This window comes from Staurois parvus, unplaced genomic scaffold, assembly GCF_062004578.1.
Source record: "Staurois parvus isolate SC_StPar_1 unplaced genomic scaffold, SC_StPar_1.0 ptg000257l, whole genome shotgun sequence".
Lineage (NCBI taxonomy): Eukaryota > Metazoa > Chordata > Amphibia > Anura > Ranidae > Staurois > Staurois parvus.
The window spans coordinates 739,052-761,710 of record NW_028318053.1 but is presented as its reverse complement, the minus strand read 5'-3'; the positions used below and the strand labels follow the sequence as shown (position 1 = coordinate 761,710).

The window sequence follows — 22,659 nt, the reverse complement described above, 5'->3', positions numbered from 1 at the left end:
AGATCTTATTAAACAAAATGTTAAAAAGTGTCAAAGAAAAACATGCTTAACCAACAGGTACTATACCTTTTTTGAAGGCTTGTCTTTTCATCACTTTAAAGCTACTGTTCTTTCTTTTGTAAGGCTAATATTGTTATATTAATACAGTTTTTTTTAATCACCTTAAGGGTAAGTGCTGGTAATTTTTTAGGACCAGATTCCTGGCATTGAAAACCAGGGTGAATACACTTGGGGCTCAATTCACTAAAGCCGATTGCATGCGATATTTAGGTGATCTGACACGTTTTTCCCAAGTACCGCATGCAATGCTGAAAATTCGCTATCCCTTTATGCAGTATTTACCACAAAAAGCAAAAACAATAACTCACAAAATTGCATTAAAATGAATTCACTAAAGGAAATAAATAAATGCACGTGGTAAATAGGAAGCATTCCAGGCATGCAATAGCTAAAGAAAATATTTTATTTTAGCTGGTTGTCAAGGAGCTTGCATCTGCTGGTATTCTTAACAACCAGTAAATAAGTGGTTGTTAAGGAGCAGGTGGCTGCCACAACCTTAATGAGCATGACTTGTCTGCTATCAACGGCAAATCAGGAAAGGGAGGGGGACCAATGAGTGCACCAAAACACCTTGTCCCCATGTTGATGAGGACAAGGGCCTCTTTCCCACATCCCTGGGCAGTGGTTTTGGGGGTTCTGCGGACAGAGGGCTTATCAGAATCTGGGAGTCAGACCCTGCCCCCCCCATGTGAATGAGTATGAGGTACATAGTATCCCTACTCATTCACAAAAAAGAAGTGTAAAGTAAATAAAAACACACCACCAGGTTTTGACAAGTCCTTTATTTAAATCCCCACAAAACAAGTCCCCTCAAGTGGATCCAAAGTCAATCACAATGACTACCGGCCCGCACCAATGCTTGGCTCCCGTCAAATGACTGCACAGCTGCCTCCCGCCCTAAATAGTCTGTTCAGCCTGAGTTAAGTTGCAGGCTGTACTTGAGCAGAGGGAGTGTTCTGCAGACAGGCTGTGATTGGGAGGGGGTATGCACCAGAGGCAGGGTGTAATTGGTCAGGGGGCGTGGTGGCTGAACAAACTACTCAATTCAGGCATGCTGTGTGTTTGGATGGTCATTTAGAGGTACAGGACACTGTGCAAAGGATGAAAACAGACCACATAAGTAGAGATGGAAGAAGTAAATGAAAAGGATAAAGACTATGGATTCATAAAATACACGTGAACATAGATGGAGAAAAAATATTTAGGGCAACATACACTTCAAACTAAATTTAGTTCTTGGCACCTAATCCAACACTTACTCTAACCTTTGAAATCAGTTACCAATACCCACCTTTGTTCTTAATACTTAAAATGAGTTTTTAACACTTAACTGCCCTTTCTCACAATCCAAACATTTAAAGTATGTCCAGTTTTGACTAGAGTGGGAAAAGGTTAAAACTCCTTTTTTGCCTTCCTCCTGATCAACAATGAGTATAGGATAGTGCAGGGCTCAACAAATCCCAGGTGCCAGGTCATCATGGCGACTAGAAATTGCACCCTGGCTCTGGGGTTCACACAATGCCTCCCATTAACTTCAATGAAAAAACGCCTTCCATTGACTTTAATGTAAAAAGACCATTGACTCCATCACTTGCGAGTCTGAAATGCACTGCTACAAACTCACACAGGATCCTTTCTGTAATGGCATTCAAAACGCAATGCGTATGGATTGCATCTGTGTGAACCACCTCCATAGGAACACATATCTAGCCTGTCATGCAAATCTGTGAATTTGAAAACTTGGCCCTTTAAGTGTTTTGAAAGCCGGGAGGCGAGACGGAGTTTTAGGGTCATGTGACCACCGTGATTCACCGTCACGGCGGTCACATCACTGGGAAAGGTCCCGATCGAAAGAGGAGATTGAGACCTTTCCGAGAGTACCGGACACGTGTCCCGGGAAAGCGCAGGGTGTGCGCTCTCAGCACATGTTTTTCTTAATTGCACGCAAATGTGTGGCCACTCTGCGTCAATGTCCAGATGCTGGGAGGCCGCACATTTGCGTGCGGCCGGCGCCAAGAGGTTAAGATCTCTGTTAGAGAGATTTACCCTTATTTCCCATCCTACTGACAGATTTTACCAGACAGAAAGTGAGGGGTGATTCTCCAACAGCAATACAGGCTGGGAAAAAAATGTTTTTCTCTGGTAGAGTAGTTATATGATTCCCTATCACTATGCTATGCTGTCATTGTGGTCATTTTATGTCTGGTGAAAGTGAGGTTATATCTCTCACTGGATAGCAGTAAAAAAAAAAGAAAAGTATAAAACTAGTAAAAAAAATGTTTTGGTTTAACATAATCTAGAAAATATCATCTTAACCCCATCTAACCCCCAAAACTAAGGCTATAAAAAAGCAACTATCAATGTATGGGCAGAATTATACTAACCTCCATTTTGCTGTTTACTCTCCCTTTCCCTGGTGCATCTCTGCCAATTGCAAGCAGTCCTACATGAAAATCATGCAGTGATGAGAAATGCTTGATAATCTTAGAAATGTTTTCCTACAGTATTTTACATACTTTTATTGTATCAAAACTTATCATCTTTGACTCTACTACATTATCTACAATTTATTTAGGAGCCCTATGGAGATGTGACAGAGCGAAGGCAACTCAGGGAGAGACTGCAGTGCAAACCTTTCAAATGGTTTTTGGAAAATATATACCCTGAGCTCCATGTACCTGAGGACAAGCCAGGCTATTTTGGAATGGTAACCATCTCTGATAAACCTAAAACCAGGAAAGCCACCTAAAAGTGACTGTATCTGCAAAATTGTTATAGTGCTTTTTGGTTCATTACCATTCTTAAAGTATATGTAAACCCTTACCTTGTAAAACAACCTATTCTGTTTTAAAATAGAAATGAAAAGCAAAACATTTGTGTGTGCATATAAAAATATTATAAATACCTTTTTTTTCCAGTAATCACATACTTTCTGATCAGCTGCATAAGGAGCTCAGGGAGGAGGAACAGCATCATACTAATCTTCTCATTGAATGGCTGTGTAGAGGGGGTAGTGTCAGGACAAGCCTGATCATTGGAGGAGAGCAGGTGGAGTTCCAGCACTGCTGTGCTTTAATGCCTAGTGTGGTCAGTTTTTAATAGGAAAGCAGAAGGACTGTCAGGAACACCAGGGATTTCACACAAACGAACCAATACAAAGAACATGATGCTTTTTCATACAGGTACATGGTATAGCAGGCATGTATCAGGAATATGAAATGTTGGGTTTACATATTCTTTAAACTGTAACTATCACTGGAGCCTACTTATAATTCTCACTGTAAACTGATTGAAGTTTCTGCTAGTGATGTGCACGACGGAAAAAAATCCTTTTGTTTTCTTTCGGTTTCATTCGTTAAGTAAATAATTTTTGATTTGTCATATTCATTATGTTATAGTGATTCATTTTAGAGTGCTTGTCATTATTTCGGAAGAGTACTATATTTGTTGTTGTGAAACGATTTGTATGTTCGGAAGTTCTGTTATTCTTTTGTTATTTCTGAAGATAGGCTGTATTCGTTTTGATGTTAATTCACTGTTTTGGGAGATTACTTATGCACTCTAGCTTAGTCTAGTCATCCCTGCTAGTCCAACCTGCAAAGAAAAATGAAATGAGCTGATAGGACAATATCGACTGGAGTCGCGTACATCCAAAACTAATAGAACTAAATTCATTTCAGATTCATTCATTCTGTTATGATTTCTGAGATTCTGATGGATACACCTCCATTCAGCCCAAACACAATATGTAGGAATCCTCATCTTATTTCACTTTTATTCCTTCCTATATTTATTACAGTATGTTTTTGTTTCATATGTAGTGCATTTCTTAAAATAATGAAATATGTTAATGCAAAAAGAATTGGCTGTTTATCCAAGAGTTCAGGACTACTGCGCCGCTCTCATCCAAATAAAACAAATTAATCCATATTTTTATTATATGATTAGGTTGAATTAATTTCCCCATTCCCAAATGACTTTGGGAATGGGGAAATTCCTTGGGCTGCACACATACAAATTACCACTTGCCAACCGCACTATAGCTGAATGACGTCTACAGCGCGGTTGTCCAGTTCTGGAAGGGCATCATATGACGTCCTCCCAGAACACGCCCTCCTGTGCACCCCCGGCGATCTCCATGATCGCTGTGTCCAATGACACAGCACATCACCAGGTAAATGCAGTTGCCGGTTATAGGCTGCACTTTCCTCACACTATGACAGGAAGTACTGCAGATAACCGGCAATTGTTAGAAACAGATGATCAGTGCCCAGCAGTGCCACCCACCAGTGCCAAGCAGTGCCAACCACCTCTACCAAGCTGTGCCCCCCGTTCAGTGCTGCCCAGCAGTGCTGCCAGTCAGTGCCCAGCAGTGCTGCCAGTCAGTGCCGCCCATCAGTACCGCCTATCAGTGCGGCATCAGTGCCGCCTTTCTGTGCCACCTCGTCCGTGCTGCCTTTCTGTGCCACCTCGTCCGTGCTGCCTTTCTGTGCCACCTCGTCCGTGCTGCCTTTCTGTGCCACCTCGTCCGTGCTGCCTTTCTGTGCCACCTCGTCCGTGCTGCCTTTCTGTGGCACCTCGTCCGTGCTGCCTTTCTGTGGCACCTCGTCCATGCTGCCTTTCTGTGCCACCTCGTCCGTGCTGCCTTTCTGTGCCACCTCATCCGTGCTGCCTTTCTGTGCCACCTCGTCCGTGCTGCCTTTCTGTGCCACCTCGTCCGTGCTGCCTTTCTGTGCCACCTCGTCCGTGCTGCCTTTCTGTGCCACCTCGTCCGTGCTGCCTTTCTGTGCCACCTCGTCCGTGCTGCCTTTCTGTGCCACCTCGTCCGTGCTGCCTTTCTGTGCCACCTCGTCCGTGCTGCCTTTCTGTGCCACCTCGTCCGTGCTGCCTTTCTGTGCCACCTCGTCCGTGCTGCCTTTCTGTGCCACCTCGTCCGTGCTGCCTTTCTGTGCCACCTCGTCCGTGCTGCCTTTCTGTGCCACCTCGTCCGTGCTGCCTTTCTGTGCCACCTCGTCAGTGCTGCCTATCTGTGCCACCTCGTCAGTGCTGCCTTTCTGTGCCGCCTCGTCAGTGCTGCCTTTCTGTGCCGCCTCATCAGTGCTGCCTATCTGTGCCGCCTCATCAGTGCTGCCTATCTGTGCAGCCTCATCAATGCACATCAGTGAAGGAGAAAAATTACCTGTTTGCAAAATTTTATAATAGAAACAAAGAAAACCTTTTTTTTTCTTTTTCTTTCACATTTTTTGCTCTTTTTTTTTTTTGTTTATAGCGCAAAAATAAAACCCCCAGTGGCTATTAAATATCACAAAAAGAAAGCTCTATTTGTGTGAAAAAATTCTAAACATCTGATATGGGTACAATGTTGCATGACCGCGCAATTGTCATTCAAAGTGTGACTGCGCTGAAAGCTAAAAATTTACCTGGGCAGGAAGGGGGTATAAGACCATTGGTTTAACAAGTGGTAAACCAATGGTCTCTCAAGTTAAATCCCAATACAAAAAGAATTTTATTTGAATATTCATGCTATGCTCACTAGAATAAAAACATTGGATCCTAATCAGTTCGGATCATTTGTTATGTTGTTACATTATTCTGGATAATTCAAACATTAACAAAAGGCCCAAACTACCGCATCATGTCATTCGAATGAAACAAATGAATTCGTTTTCGTTATTTTATTTGTTCTGGATTCATTCAAATTCGTTACTATTGTGATTCAGAGATTCCAATACATTTGAATCATGAAAATCTTGTCCGAATTTCAATTCGTAACAAAATGAATCGTGCATGTCGTGTCTCTGCATTGTCTATACAAGTGACCTGTGCTCAGGATGACTACGTCATAGTGAGAGGATGGCGTGACTAGATCAAGAGACTGACTAGAGGAAAGGGACAGGGACAACCTTCATTTCAAAAAGTACAAGCATTACATAAACATGAATGAAAGTTATGGGTCATGGCAGGTTTATATAGCTGTTCCTCTGAGCAAAGACCAAGAATGGCATAAATTTTGCACTCTTCATTAGAGAGCTTTGATCTTAAACATTGACACTAAGCCTCTGTTAACTGTTAATTTGTAAGAACATTACTTGATAACCTTTTATTTACTTTTAAGTTTTTATCCTTTGTTACTTATACCTATTTAGGTAAACCATCCTTCTTTTTAGCATAGATACAGTATATAGTGCCAATTGACTTTTTGGATTTTTGCAGACTTTTTAGTCGCCGTTTCTTTTAGTAATGGTAAATTTTATATATGACTTTTCTTCTGCAGCTCAAAAGTAAAGGGATGGCCAACCACTGCTTTGACTACAATCCTCCTAGTGAGCATGAAGTCACAGGACAGAAAATTATCTTATACCCATGTCATGGTATGGGACAGAATCAGGTAAGAATGTGGTCTGCTTTCTTCATATTAAACATACTGTATAGATGTTGTTCATTTAGCTCTGCCTAGATGTGTTTTAAAGGGAAATGTGGGTCACATTTTTTTTTTTAGTTTATATGATCATTAATATGATCTTTAATAAACATTTAATACAGAACAAAGGGTTCCCAAAGCACTGTGAGTATAGAGACAGCACACCAAATTACAGTGATATTAATGGTTCACTTAAAAAAAAAAAAACGCATGAAGGTTAAAAAAAAAAAACCTTAAGCCTTTAGAAACACTTTAAGCCTGCTTTGTAGCTTCCTTTGCTTTAATCTTCATGCCGCTGCAAAATTTACCATTGTCTGGCATTCCCCACATAGAGCAGAGCCGTCTTTAATGCAGGGCAAAAGGGGCAACTGCCCAGGGCCCAATCATTGTTTTGAGGCCCAAAGCAGCTGCCCCATGAACCCATGCTACCTGCAAATTGTTGGCCCCGTTGGCACTACAGAACAACCGGCCAGGAACACACACTGTTCACGGGTGACAGCTGGGACAGGACACCAGAAGACAGGCAGCGTTTATTGTTTTTGAATCCCCAGCAAGGAAGGAGTTGGTGGGGCCATGAGCTGCACTGACGCTCTTACCCCACCCCATGCCTTGCTGCATGTATACCCAGGACACCATGGGGTAGGAGGTGATAGTGGGAGCGTCCGGGAGTACTGAGAGGCGAGCCTGCAGATGGTCAGCAGAGCTCTGCTGGCTGGGACCAGGTATGTGTTTCTCTCCTTGCTGTTCCTAAACCCTGACTTGGCAGTGGCTGTTCTGTAAATAGAGAGTAAGGGTCACAGTGGCACTGGCACTTGCACTGGCACACATGACATCTTCCACACAGGCAGCCATAGTGAAACACAACACTGCTTGAGCTTGATGGATTTCTTTTAGGCCTGGTTCACATCTATGCCGTGCCCGTGCCTGCGGTTTCCACAGAAAAAAGGTGCATGCAATACTTTAAAAATGTCCTTGGTATAAATTTTGATGTTTAAGAGAGATTTCCAGAGCAGGATGCGTCTGTGGAGACTACACCCCACCTATAAGCTTGTTTGACTATTGAGCCTTATCAGCTAGGAGTTCACTTCATCTGGTGAGTGCAGGTTGGATTGGAAATCACGGATGGTTTGGGCACATTGGAAAATATTTTTCAAGCACCTTTTATCTGATTTGAACACATCACTTATTTTTATTTAGGACTTTTGAACTTTTATTATAATTTTTGTATCATTTATTATATATGCTTATTTTATGTTTATATTTTTTTGTGCTGAGGTTTGGTCATATTTTATTTGAAGTTTCTTTCATCTTTGAGCAGTAGCATTTTTTACAAAGGTTTTCATTTCTTTATGCACAGGTTTATTTTACGTTTGATCTCCTATAGAACATCTTCAGTCTTTGGCCATCTCCTGTAGTATGTCTGCAGTCTCTGGCCATCTCCTATAATACATTCACAGTCTCTGGTCATGTCCTGTAAAACATTTGCAGTCTCTGACTATCTCCTGTAGTACATCCAAAATCTGCAATCTCTAGTCATCTCCTGTAGTATGGCTGCAGTCTCAAATCCTCTCCTGTAGTATGTCTACAGTTTCTGACCATCTCTTGTAGTATGTGTATTAGTGTACCACTTTACTTGCTCAATTATTTGGGATTGCTGCTCTGCTCTGTGAGCATTAATATAGTGCAGTACCCTCTAGCAACCAGTGAATAGTAGTGATGTGCTGTAATCTCTAGCAACAAATCAGTTAGCAGTAATTATGTGCAGTAACCACTAGCAACCAATCAGTTAGCAATAATGATGTGCTGTAACTTCTAGCAACCAATCAGCAAGCGGTAATGATAAGCAGTAATCTATAGCAACCAATCAGTGAGCAGAAATTATGTGTTGTAACCTCTGCCAACCAATTGCAATCGCTCCATGATTTGCTGCTGTAAACTGATTTTGAGTCTACCTGCTATTTTTTGTATGTCTCGGAGGATGGGGGGCCCAAGAAAATGTTTGCCCAGGGCCCAATCGGTATTAAAGATTGCTCTGGCTTAGAGCTACACATATTTGTAGAAGTGAAACCATTGCTAATCAAGTTCCCAGCATTTATTAGCTAATAATTTTATTTGAACAGTAAACAGAGGGAGCATGTAGTAGCATCAGTGTTGGATTATTATGCAATTCTCCATTTGTGCTATAAAATTCTACCATTTGCTGCTAGTGTATTCCGTTGGGGTTTATATTGTGATAAACCTTGTTAATTTTATTTATTGAGCAATCACAAGCTTATTTGGTTCACGTACACATTTAACAAACATTGTAAAGGTAAACCACCTAAATCTGGTGGTGTAAGAAAGGATTCAATCTCTGTCCCTTATCTACAGCTGTGCTTAAAAGTTTGCATACCCTGGTAGAAATCGTGAAATTTTGTCATTGCTATTGAAACTATGACTGATCATGTCATCCTCTTTATATAAGGATAGTGATCATATGAAGCCATTTATTATCACATACAGTTAGGTCAATATATACAGTTTGGTCCATATATATTTGGACACAGGCACAATTTTAGATTTTTCATGTATTTACCAAAACATGTTCAAGCTATAGTTATATAATGGATATGGGCTGAAAGTGCACACTCTCAGGTTTAGTTTGAGGGTATGTACATCCAAATTGGAGGAAGGGTTTAGGAATTACAGCTCTTAAGAGTAGCCATCCCCCCTTTTTCAAGGGACCAAAAGTAATTGGACATTTGAATATAATCATAAATGTTAAAAATGTTAATTTTTTATATTTTGTTGAGAATCCTTTACTGGCAATAACTGCCTGAAGTCTGTAACCCATGGACATTACCAAAGACTGGGTTTCCTCCTTTCTGATGCTTTGCCAGGCTCTAACTGCGGCTGTTTTCAGTTGTTTTTTGTTTGTGGGTCTTTCTGCCTTTAGTTTTGTCTTCAACAAGTGAAATGCATGCTCAATTGGGTTGAGATCAGGTGATTAACTCATCCATTGCAGAATATTCCACTTCTTTTCCTTCAAAAGCTCCGGTTGTTTTAGCAGTGTGTTTTGGATCATTGTCCATCTATACTTTGGAGTGACGTCCAATCAACTTTGCTGCATTTGGCTGAATCTGGGCTGACAGTATATCTAACACTGCAGAATTCATCCAGCTGCTTCTGTCACATCAATACAATGACCCAGTGCCACTGGGAGCCATGCATGTCCATGCCATCACACTGCCTCCACCATGTTTTACAGATGATGTTGAGTACTTTGGATCATGAGCTGTTCCAAGCCTTCTCCACCTTCTCCACAGTTTTTTCTTCCCGTCATTCTGGTACAGATTAGTCTTCGTTTCATCCGTCCAAAGAATGCTTTTCCAAAACTGGTCTGGCTTTTTTAGATGTTTTTTGGCAAAGTTCACTATATGAACCAATGTATTTATACATGTTGATCATATCCCCCCTTAATCTCCTCTTTTCAAGAGAGAATAAATTCAGTTCCTCTAATCTTTCCTCATAGCTGAGCTCCTCTATGCCTCTTATCAGTTTTTTTTTTAATTTAAATTTTTATTTATTTTTCATATATAATACATATTTCATCGTTATTCTCATACAAAAACCATTTCCATATCCTTAATAACATTTCTTACTATCTTTATTCCCATTTACCTCCCCCCCTATCTAATTTCCCCCCCTCCCTAGCTAAAGCCTCCCTCCCCACATAAACCCACCCACTCTGCATTGTTCTATTACCTCTCTTCCAACTAGAATATGGGGTATATAAATCCTTCCATCTTTCTCACATTGCTACTTCATATATTTCACCATAAATTCTTCCCATTTTCTCCACCTCCTAGAGAACAACCCCATCCTGTCTTCCTGCATATAACACAATCTCTCCATCTTACATATTTGGTTTATTCTTTCCACCCAGTCCTCTATCTTCGGCACCTCTGGTCTGTGCCAAAACTTAGGTATCAAACCCTTCGCCGCATTCAGGTAGCACCATATACCTGAGTCTTTATATTTATTTACTGATAACTCTGTGCTATGTAGTAGACATACTTCTGGATCCAGTCCTATCTTTATCCCAGAGATATTCTCAATTAGTTGGACAATTATCTCCCAGAAACCTTGGATCTTCGGGCATTCCCATCATATATGATATAACGTGCCTATTTTTCCACACCCCCTCCAGCACTCTTGTGAATTTTCCCCACATATCTTATACTCAACCTTCGGTGTAATGTGCCATCTTGTTAAACACTTATAATTTACCTCCACCTCTCTCATACTTATATTCTCGTGTATTAATCTATATATTTTCCTTTGCTTATCTTCATCTATCTCTATTCCCAATTCTCTTTCCCATTTTACTATATACATTGGCTTTGTGTAAGTGTCTAACTCAGTGAGGGTCTTATAAATTTTTGCCGTACCCCGCCCCCCATTCTAACAACCTCTCAGATTCCAATCCTTTCTCGATCTCAACGGTTTTGGAAGGTTTCTGACAAAGTGTTTTAATTGGTGATATCTCCACTCATCTATTTTAACGAAGAGTTCCCTTTTATCTTTTTTTCAAATCCTTAAGTGTTCTCAATTCCTGGCCTTCCATAATATCTCTCAATTGGATATCTTCTTTTTTAAACCATTTTCCTGTGCACTCCTCCTTACCTGGAGGAAAATAATCCGTGTTCCTCAGTGATATTAGTTGTGAATTAAAATTCCATTTCATAAGTTTATGCAATTTATCCCAAACCTTTAAAACATTTAATGTAAAAACACTTGTGGTATCTTTTAACCCTCTATATTGTGCTGGTGCCCATATAATTCTACTCAAGGTAACTCCACTTAATTCATTCTCAATCTGAGCCCACCTTTTCTCCTCTGAGTTATGTGTCCAATCATAAATTCTCGCTAGGACTGCTGCTCTATAATATCTCTTAATATCTGGCACTCCCAAACCTCCTTTCTCCTTTTTTCTACTTAGCAAGTCATATGATATTCTAGGTTTTTTATTTTTCCATATGTATTTTGTTAACATCCTTTTTATTACTTTAAAAAAGACCTCTGGGATTTTGATTGGAATCATCTGGAATTTATAGAGGATTTTTGGTACAATTATCATTTTTATCAAGTTTATACGGCCTATCCAAGACGGATTACCTCCTCCCAATCTCCTTAGTTCCTCTTTGATCTCATTTAAGAGTGGGATATAGTTTAATTTATACAGGTTCGTATATGAAGCAGAAAGTTTAACCCCCAGATACTTTATCTCTCTATTTTTCCATATAAAAGGGAATTCTTTTTGTATTTTTTCTTTTTCACTATTTGGAAGGTTTACATTTAAGATCTCAGTTTTTGTTGGATTGATTTTCAAGTTTGATAACTCCCCATAATCTTTTAAGCTCTTCATTAGATTTGGGAGTGTTATCCTAGGATTTCCTAAATAAAACAGCAGGTCATCCGCAAAGGCAGCTACTTTATGTTCGATTTCCCCTATCTGTACTCCTTTTATGTCTATATTCTTCCTAATAGTTGCCAATAAAGGTTCCAATGCCAATACATACAACAATGGGGACAGTGGACATCCCTGTCTAGTTCCATTAGACATCCCAATAGGTTCCGACCTCTCTCCATTAACCATGACAACCGCTGAGGGCTCTCTATACAACTTTCCTATCCACTCTCTCATTCTTACTCCCAATCCTAGAGTTTCCAGGGTATCCATCATAAAGCCCCAATCTACTCTATCGAATGCCTTTTCAGCATCTATCGAAAGCACTACTACCGGGGTTTTCCCCTTCCTAGCTTTTTGGATAAGTAACAGAGTTCTCAGCCCATTATCTCTACCCTCCCTCCCTGGGACAAATCCTACCTGATCCCCCTGGATCCATTCTGGCATAAAATCTTTTAGCCTATTTACTAGAACCTTTGCGTATACCTTAGTGTCTATGTTCAAGAGTGATATCGGTCTATAGCTAGAGCACTGAGAGACATCCTTCCCTTCCTTTTGTATCAACACCACATGGGCCTGTAAAGATTCCCATCTCATCTCCATCTCTCCTCTCAGGGCATTCATATATTTCTTTAATTTGGGTATTAATAAGTCACTGTATTTTTTATAGTACTTCACTGTATAACCATCTGGGCCTGGGCTTTTCCCCGTCATATTACTTTTTAATGCTCTTAATATTTTCTCCTGCGTAATTTCCAAATCCAGGGAATTCAGTTGGTCTTCACTTAGTTTCGGTAGCCCTGCGTTTTTTAAATATTCCCGTTTTTTTTCTCTCTTCTCTCATTTCCACTTATATTTACTGGGTCTTGGGAGGCAATATTATACAGCTTACTATAGTACTCTTTGAACACCTTAATGATCTCTTTAGTAGAATAAACCATTTCCCCCTTGGGGTTTTTTATTTTCTCTATGTAGTTCCTATTTTTCTTTTTCCTCAAGGCTCTCATTAAATATTTTCCTGGTCGATCTCCCCATCTATACCTCTCACTTGCAACTTTATTAAATACTCTTCTCTTCCTCCATCAGTAGCTCTAGTTCATCTTTCTTTTTTATTACCTTCTGTCTTATTTCTTCTGATCTTTTACTTTTATGTATCTGTTCCAGGTCAAATATTTCTTTTAACAGCCCAGTAAGTTTTTCTCTTCTTTCCCTTTTCTTTTTTGCCCCGGACGCAATCAATATACCCCTTATATAGGCCTTATGGGACTCCCACACTGTAGCTACCGACACCTCCCCTGTCTCATTCTCTTGAAAAAATCTTTCAATCTCTTCTCTAATTTTCTGATCCACCTCCTGATCCAGGAGAAGAGCCTCGTTTAACTTCCAACCTATCCCACCTGTCGAGCGTCTTCCCCACCTCACTTTCAGTGTAACAGGGGCATGATCTGAAAGGGACATCACCTCTATTTCTACTTTATCCACCATTTCTATAAGTTGATGATCTACCAATATATAGTACAATCTGGAATACATCTCGTGTGCTTTGGAGAAGAAGGTATAGTCTCTCTCTTTTCCATGAATCACTCTCCAAATATCCACCAGTTGACATTCATGTATCACCCCCTTCAGGTTTCTCAGAGCTCTACCTCCTTCTCGCTGCACAGAAGAGGTCGTATCTATCTGTGGGTCCATACATAAATTCAAATCCCCTGCCACTATCAAGCGTCCCTTCTTAAAGGCCATCAGTTTTCTCAAAACTCCCTTCAGATAATCTTCCGGTCTTTTATTTGGGCAATAGATATTCACAATTGTACATTCCTGCTCTTGCAGTCTACCCTTCAAAAATAAAAATCTCCCCTCCGGATCTACTTCTCTTTCTTCTATCTCCAGCCTTATATTTTTTGCAAACCCTATTGCCACTCCCTTGGCTCTCCTGAGTGGGGAATCCGCATAAAACCATGTTGGGTAATCTCTAGAGTACAACTTTATATTTGACTTAATCTCAAGGTGTGTCTCCTGTAAAAATACCACCGAAGCCTCTCTATGTTGTAGCTCCTTGAATATTTTAAATCTCTTCCCAGCACAATTCAATCCTTTTACGTTATATGTTATGAATCTTAGGTCTTCCATATGTCTTGTGTCCCCAATTTTTTACCTTTCCCTTCCATCGTGCAGAGTGTTGACCCTAAAACCCCTCCCACCCCCCTCTTCTTTCTAACCATGTCCCTCCTCCCCTCTCCCGATACACCCCTCAACCCCTCCCCCCCTCTCCCGATACACCCCTCAACCCCTCCCCCTTCCCTCCCCATCCACCCCCTCTCCCTCCCCCCCTTTTTAGGCTTTTAATTTGCCTATCAATCATTTGTGGAGCTTAGTCCACCTTTGATTTAATACTTAGGGCTTCACTCCTGCCAAGGGCAGCCTCCCCTCTATCCATATCCCCCACTGGTCCCCACTTTCTACAAGGTCAACTCAAAAATAAGAAAGAAGGAGACAGACCGGACGGGTGAGGGAAGAAGAGGACGATGAGAGAGAGGGGGAGAGGGAGAAAAAAAAAAAAAAGAAACACTCTCTCCCCCTCTCCGCTCCCCCCCCCCCCCCCTAACCCCTTCCCCACACAAGCTGCCAATCCCCCTGACTCTCAGATCTAATTTCCCCCAGTTCTTCTTCCCAGCCGATAATTTCCATTCTTTGCAATTTCAGTTTATCACAAAAAGTTTTCATATCCACTGGGAACCTTAGATAGGCTGTGACTCCGTTCTTCCATCCTATTAGACACTCTGGTGTCCCCCATCTATATTGAATATTCTGTCTTTTCATTTATTCTAGCAAAGGTCTCAGAGTTCTTCTCCTCCACAAAGTCTCTGGTGATAAATCCGCATATATCTGAATATCTATTTCTCCAAACTTGATTACCGATTTTCCCTTGATTTTCCTCCAGATTTTCTCTTTTTCCTGACAATCATAGAATTTCACCAGTATATCTGTCGGCCTTTCCTTCCCAAGATGGGGTTTCCCCTTTCTAAAAATTCCTTCTATTTTAGTCCTTTCCATTTCAGAGTTTTCCATTATAGAGTTTAATATTTTACAAGTCACCTCATACAATATTTCTCCTTTTGGGTTTTCTGGGACCCCTCTTATCCTGATATTTCTCCTCCTTTCTCTATTCTCTTGTATTTCCGCTTTGTACAGCAATTTTTCCTGAGTTTTTCCCAGATTAATTATCTTCTTTTCTAATTCGGATATAATCTGGGTCTGATTTTTAACTTTCTGCTCCGTTTCTTCCACTCTTACCAGCAGCTGTCCCAGGTCATTCCGAATATTTACCATTTCTTGCTTTATTGTTCTCTCCAGCTCTTTAAACATTTCTGCCATCTCTTTTTTTATTTGGTATTTGTAGATCTTTTTCCAGCTCTATATTTTCTAATATTTGTTGATTACTAATGTCCAAATCCAGAGACTGTCTGGAGCTATTTTGCGGGCTCGGGACTATTTCTCTTTTTTCATTTTTACTCTGAGGCCTTTCTGGGGTCCCATTTCCCTGGGACGTATATTTTTTATTTGTGCCAGTTTGGGTCCCTTTAGGCCCACTCCCTTTTATATTTTTGTTTTTCATTTCTTCTGTGATCCTAGAGACTCGTCATTAAAGAAAGGCATCCATTAACATACAAGTCCCAGCCCTATCTATTATTTTAACTTTTAGCTTTTCCCATCTCCGAACTTCTTCTCCTTATTTCTATTCTTCTGAGAGTCCCCCCTATTTCTCTCATATTCTGCTTCCCCGCCAACTCAATACAAAATTTATATGTAAAGCCACAGCCAAGCTCACTCACCCTTTTGCGTTTCTCTTCTTGTGAGGTGGCTCCAGGCTCTTTTCTCCAGTCCAGTCAGCAGGTCAGCCTTTCTTCTTCTCCTTTCAGGGGGGCTCCTCTGGGTAACGCTAGGAGTTGTAAAAATGGGAGTATCTATACAGTACTTGGAGTTGTAGTGCAGAGGGCTATGGGACGCTGGGAGTTTTGATCTTCTGAGGTTTGTAGGATAGAGGGTTATGGGAACACTGGGCGTTGTGATGTAGGGGGCTGTGGACCGCTGAGAGTTGTTGTGGAGGAGTTTTATAGGTCAGAGGGCTGTAGTCTTTCTCTCTTCATACCGCACTCTCTCCTCTCTGCAGCCCTCCAGCCACGTTCGGAAACAGCAGGGTGACGGGGAGCTCAGCGTCTCTCCCTCCTCCTGTCAGACGCCGGCCGGCATCCTCACTTCCCAGTGATGCCTCGCGGTCACACGCTCGAGCCGCGCCCCCCTCACCTCTCTGCATCCAGGCACACTTTCCCTGCAGAGCTGCACTCCAGCTGATCTCCGGTTCCCGGGTCCCCTCTCCCACGTGTCACTGCTCGTCCCAGGGCGGCCACAACGCAAAGGTAGGTCTCACCCTACCACCAAATAACTCATGTCGGTTGGGGCTTGGGGGCCTGGAGGGGATCGGACAGAGGAGGCTGAGCCGAGAGTTCCTACCTCGAGCTCTCCTCGACCGCCATAGTCAGGCTCCGCCCTGTGTGTGTGCCTCTTATCAGTTTGGTTGCCCTTCTCTGTACTTTCTCCAGTTCCCCAATGTTCTTTTTGTGAATTGGTGCCAAAAATTTAACTGCATATTTCAGATGAGGTATTACTAATGATTTGTACAGGGGTAAACTGATATCTCTCTCTGGATTCTATACCTCTTTTAATACAAGAGAGGCTTTTGCTCACTTTAGAAACCGCAGCTTGGCATTGCATGCAATTATTAAGCTTGTGATCTACCAGAATGCCCAGTTCCTTCTCCACCATTGATTCCCCCAGTTGTACTCCCCCTAGTATGTATGATTCATGCATTATTAGTGCATAACCTTACATTTATCAACATTAAACCTCATTTGCCACATAGTTGCCCAATTAAACAGTGCATTGAGGTCGGCTTGTAAGTTGAAGACATCCTGGAAGGACGTTATATATTTTATAATATTTTTTGGCACATTTCATGTGTGCCCACCATTAGAAGTAGGTGGATGCAGGGTGGTATATTCTAATGGTGGGCATAACACACATTTTTTTCTGCCAGAGATTTCTTCTTTTTTTTTTTTTTTTTTTCATTCAGCCCACAGACTACATAAAAAAAAAAAAGAATATAGCATATATACCCAACAAGGACCAGCTACGTACTGGTACATCACTGAACTTTGAGTGATTATACCAGGATGATGCCTGCAGCTACAGGCGTCATCCTGGTATCGTTTTTTTTCAGCCGATTTTTCATTCAGTCCACGGGCTATATACAAAAAAAAAAAAAGAACATAGCATATATACCCAACAAGGATCAGCAACGTACTGGTAGATCCCTGGACTTTGAATGGTTATACCAGGATGATGCCTACAGCTGCAGGCATCATCCTGGTATCGTTTTTATCAGCTGGCTATCGGCTTTCATGTAAAAGCAATCCTAGTGGCCAATTAGCTGCAGGGTTTGCTTTTACAAGCAGCGGGAGAAGATGCCCCCCTCCCCCGCTTCCTTCCACGGCCTTCTCTGTGTTTTTGCCAGGTGTCCATAGAGCTGATTGGAGAACGGAATGGCGTCAATCATCCCTATAGTCGAAACCAAAAAAGATACAAGCATTTCATCACTTCAGTTTTGCAGGATATAAACAGCGCCATTTGTAAATTGGGAAAGCATCTGATTACACTGATCTTGGTGAGATTAGATAATGTAAGGGCAGAGAAGATATCTAGAGTCTGACGGACCCCAGATTTCTCAAAAAAGAATATATGACAATACCCATTGATGTTACAGGGGATATTTGCATTCCCTGTAAAAGTGATAAAAAAAAAATGAAAGGGACACTGTAAAAATAATTTACAAAATCTGAATAACTTAAAGAGAAAAAAAAAAAAAGGCACCCTTGCCCCCCCCCCCATCCTTCCCCCGTGCGCGGGAGTGTTGACTCCGTGCCAGTATGGAAACAGCAGTTGCACCATGCATGTGAGGTATCACCATGAATGTCAGTTTAAGGGCAGTAATTCTAGTACTAGACTAGTTTTTGGAAAATGACATATGACAATGAAAATAGATTTTTTTTTTCACAAAATTGTCACTTAAATGATTTATTGTTCACACATGCCATGGGTATATGTGGAATTACTCAATTACTCCCCAAAATACATTCTGCTACTTCTCCCGATACCACATGTGAGAGAATTTTTGGCAGTTTAGCCAAGTGCAGGACCCCAAAGTGCAATAAGCACCTTCAGGCTTCTAAAGTGCTTTATTTCCTCATTACACTTCCTGACTACCTATCACAGTTTTCAGAGGCCCTGAAATGCCAAGATAGCACCAAACCCCCCAACTGACCCCATTTTGGGAAGTAGACACCCCAAGTAATTTGATAAGAAGCATGCTGAGTATTTTGCAGATCTCGTTTGTTGCCACAAGTTTTTGGAAACTGAAGAAAGAAAACAAAAACGTATTTTTTCTCACAAGGTTTTGAAATATAAAACAGAAAAGAAAAAATAAGATCTGCAGAATACTCACCATGCCTCTTTTTAAATTCCTTGGGGTGTCTACTTTCCAAAAAGGGGTCATTTGCGGAGGGGGTGGAAGGGGGGGTTGTGCTATTCTGGCATTTCAGGGCTTCCGAAACTGTGATAGATAGTGAGGAGGTGAAATGAGCTAGTTAGCTAGAGCCTTGTTGACAAAGTCCGGAGGTGACAAAACGCGTCCGGGGCACGTGACGTATTGACGTTCCCGGAAGTGCCGAGGCGGCCATTTTGGATTCTGGAGCGCATGGTGGTCTGTATTCCTGGGACTCTCAGTATACTCCTGGCACCCTTCTAGAGCTGAAGTGTCAGTGGTTAGAAGTACTGTGGCAGTTATACTTATAATCAGGAAGCTGTTTGATACCACAATATGGCTGTATACACATCGTCAGGACCAGGAAGCTGTTTTTATCGGTTTATAATGTAAGTGGCTACAATACAATTTGTATGTTATTTGATTCATACACTGATCCCTGGTCTGTTTGTGAGGTCTAAGGGAAGTGTCTGGAGAAGAGGATGTCAATCTGAGGATATTCCATGCCTAAAATTTTGGATTACATGTAGATTATATTGAATTTAGGGTAATTATGCACTTTTACTATATGGTTTGCAGTGGTGTATATTGAGTATTTTTACACGATTGCTGTGGCACTATAGTGTTTGCATGCTGCACGTGTGGCACTGTCTTTGAGACCTACGATAATACACTATGTCTAGATTTTTCTTTTTTTGAGGTATATGAAAAGCATCTGGGATTCATCTTCATTGTGTACGAGTGGGCACCTATTTATCAAGATCTGGATGTAATTTGGACAATTTTTCACAATTTGGGACATTTATTTGGACTTTGGGTGTATTTTAAGTCGGTTGATATATGATATTAGTACTTCAGGGGAAGGATTGTGATACGACTTTAATGGGTATTGTATTTTTGATGTGTGCTGACTTATAGTTATTTTACTACACATAACCACTTGGATGAGTTGGAGATTCTTTGTGATGAAAATCTTACTCAGCAGTCCCGTCTAGAGGATTTTGAAAATAGGGCCTGACGCTCCATATCCGTATTCGCGGACTTCCGGAAACCATTACTGATGTCCTCTCCACAGTTCCGGCTCTTTTTCAAGAATTGGCCCCGGCTATACCAACTTAAATTGTACAGGGTCCACCGTGCTCTGATCCCTTGCCACCCAGATGGCCCACCTCGCGATATCGCCAAGTTCCACTTTTTTCTGCACCAAGGAACAGCTTTTGCAAGCGGCTCGCAATGCAGGCTCTCTAATCTTTCAGGGCCACAACTACCAGCTATTCCAAGACCTATGCCCCATTACAATTGCCAAACGTGGAGCCATGAAACTGCATTTACAAGTTCTGCAACAACAGCGTATTGCCTACAGATGGAGCTTTCCTTTCACTGTCCGCTTCTCCTATCAATCCCGTGATTACACCTGCAGGTCTCTGGAAGATCTCCTTGCAACTCTACAGCATTTACAGCTTCAACCCCGGCAGCTTCCCCGTAATGGATCCCATTGCCGATCAGTGTCGTTCTCCCTCAGAAAAGTTGAATCTCCCAGTCGGCTAAAGGTCAGCTACGTTTGCATAAATGAGGGCGATATTCTTCTCCAACTCCAGCTCCCAGGAATCCATGGACTGAGGTATGCAATAGCTCTATACGTTACTCCAATACCTTTACCTGGGCCACACCTCAGTGTAAACTACCTTGTCCCTATACTCCTACATACCCCTGTCAGACTCCTAACTACCTGCTGAGTTCTTCAAACACACTTTAAGCTCGACCCGGTTTTTTAGTTTATCGCCCTACCTATGACTTACCTGATGATCATGCTTAGCAGCAACCTACTTCTGATACTCCACCCGCCTGCCCCATCACAAGAAGCTGCTTTGGATATTACGCAAACCGCAGTGCCTCCAGGATGACAGCCATTGGTTCTAGGCCTGGTTTTTCCTGGTCCTCTTGCCTTGACTGTGGACTGAGGCAGTTTGTTCCTACCTAGCATATTTTCTCCTTACATGTTTGTTACTGTGTTGTACTTTTATGTTTGTTACCATGTTTGCATTGCTTGCTGAAGCTCCAGTGTGCTCACTTGGACGTTCCGGGCTTAGTCTTGTTCTTCATCCATCTGGTTTTACACCTTGAGACTCCCCCGGGTAGCCACCCTACCCTGATGTGAGCTCTGAGCCCCAGACTTCCTTGATATTCCAGGAGCCTATTGTATTTGTTGCTTCCACACATATCCATTCATTCATTCATCCATCCATCCATCTATTTCTGGTCCCCCAGATTTACTGCTTTGCATTTGTCTTGGGGATCAGGCTAACTGCCTCTTTTGTTTTTTCCCTTTTCTGCCTGCTACTGTTTCTTACTTCTCTTATTCTTCCCTTCTTCCCATATGGCTACCCTCTCTTTTTCTCTTTTCCTTATTTCCTTGCTCCACCATGAGACCATCCCATGCATACCCTATTCGGGAGCTATTTTTTTATCGATTACCATGACCATTACCATGGGACCTTTGAACATACTTACCCTAAATATGCAGGGTCTTAATGTCCCTCAAAAGCGTAATAAGGCCTTTCGATCCTTTGCCTCTCAAAAGGCACATGTCGTATGTTTGCAGGAAACACATTTTACTCAACTCCACCCCCAAATTTTTCAGGCCACACTACCCTCAAGTCTACAAGGCCTCTGCCAATACCAAATGCAGGGGAGTTATCGCCTTCCATCGCACAGTCCCCTTTACCCCCCATGCCAGGATCAAAGACCCTGAGGGTTGATACCTCATCCTGTCTGGTCTCCTATACACTATAGTTGCTTACTATGCTCCTGATCAGGACCCACTCCTGTTCCTCTCACACTTACTAGCTCTTACAGATTCCCATAAGCACAGCACCCTGTTTATCTGTGGAGACTGCAACCATACCCTCTATCCCTTCTTTGACAAATCCCCCCAACACCTCTCTCGCCTTCTTTGAGGCTTTCCTTCCAGCAACTGCTCCATCGCCATTCCTTAGACTCCTGGAGAGAACTTAACCTGGTCAGGCAGCAATACACTTATTACCATCCACACAAAACGTTCTCTCGCATCGACCATATCCTAACCACTGTCTGCTCCTCCTCTCGACTTCTGGCCTGTAGTATACTTCCTATACTGTGATCATAGCGCGGTCGGTTATCACATCCATATCATCCTTGGCCCCTTCTACCACTCCATACATCTTGGATTCTCAGCGACAATTTATTGTCCCATCCATTCCATTGCCTAGAGTTAGAGATTGCACTTAAAGACTGCCTGTCCACAAGCTATTCCCCTGAGGTCTCTCCCCTACTCTTGTGGGAGGCGCATAAACCAATTCTTATAGGGGTTTGTATCAGCAAATCGTCCTTTATTAGTAGAGAGAAACGTCTGCTTAGAATCGACTTATAACCAATCCCACCTGGTGTTCCAAGCTACTCCATCGTCTGGTAACCAAAAAGCTCTAGAAAAGCCGAAATTGGAGCTTGACCTCTTTTTCACCGATCAAGCAGAACTGTCTTTTTGCAGATCTTGCCATAAATGCTACACTAAAGTAAACACTCCGGATACATTCCTGGCCCTCTCACTTCGCAGACTAGTTCGTGCCCCAAAACTAATCCGCTTGAAGATATCTAAGGGTAGTTACACAAGTAACCCTGTACGGATACTGCAAATCTTCCGTCAACACCTAGCTCATTTGTACTCCCAAACAGGAACCCTTCAACTAGTCTCATGCTGAAAGTCTTCTCTCTCGCCTCACGCTCCCGAAATTTATCAACCCTCATCAGGAAAATCTTGAGAAACTGATCTCGCAGGAAGAAATATTGAACACTATCAAGCCCCTGATGTCACGCAAGTCCAGACTTACTACAAGAATTTTGCTCATCTCCTTTCCTTTATGTTAGCAAATGCCTTTAATGCTATCCTAGCCGGCCAATCATTTAAACCTGAAACGTTGACAGCCACTATAACCATGATCCCGAAACCCAACACGGACGACTCCACTTGGTCTAACTACAGACCTATTTCTCTCCTAAATATTGACACTAAACTTCTTGCGCAAATTCTCTCCACCCTATCATTTGTTTCCTTGTTCACAATGATCAAGTGGGCTTTATTCCCACTCGCCAAAC

General features: G+C 41.9%; 1 protein-coding gene across 1 annotated transcript in view; it reads left to right on the top strand.

The window, feature by feature from the left end:
• GALNT12 (polypeptide N-acetylgalactosaminyltransferase 12) overlaps nucleotides 1-22,659 on the top strand; it is a 138,972-nt gene that overhangs the window by 69,799 nt on the left and 46,514 nt on the right. The window contains exons 7-8 of the mRNA XM_089681039.1: nucleotides 2,636-2,767; nucleotides 6,335-6,448. Of these exons, the coding sequence (XP_089537165.1) occupies nucleotides 2,636-2,767; nucleotides 6,335-6,448 (246 nt within the window). The remainder of the gene's footprint in view (nucleotides 1-2,635; nucleotides 2,768-6,334; nucleotides 6,449-22,659) is intronic.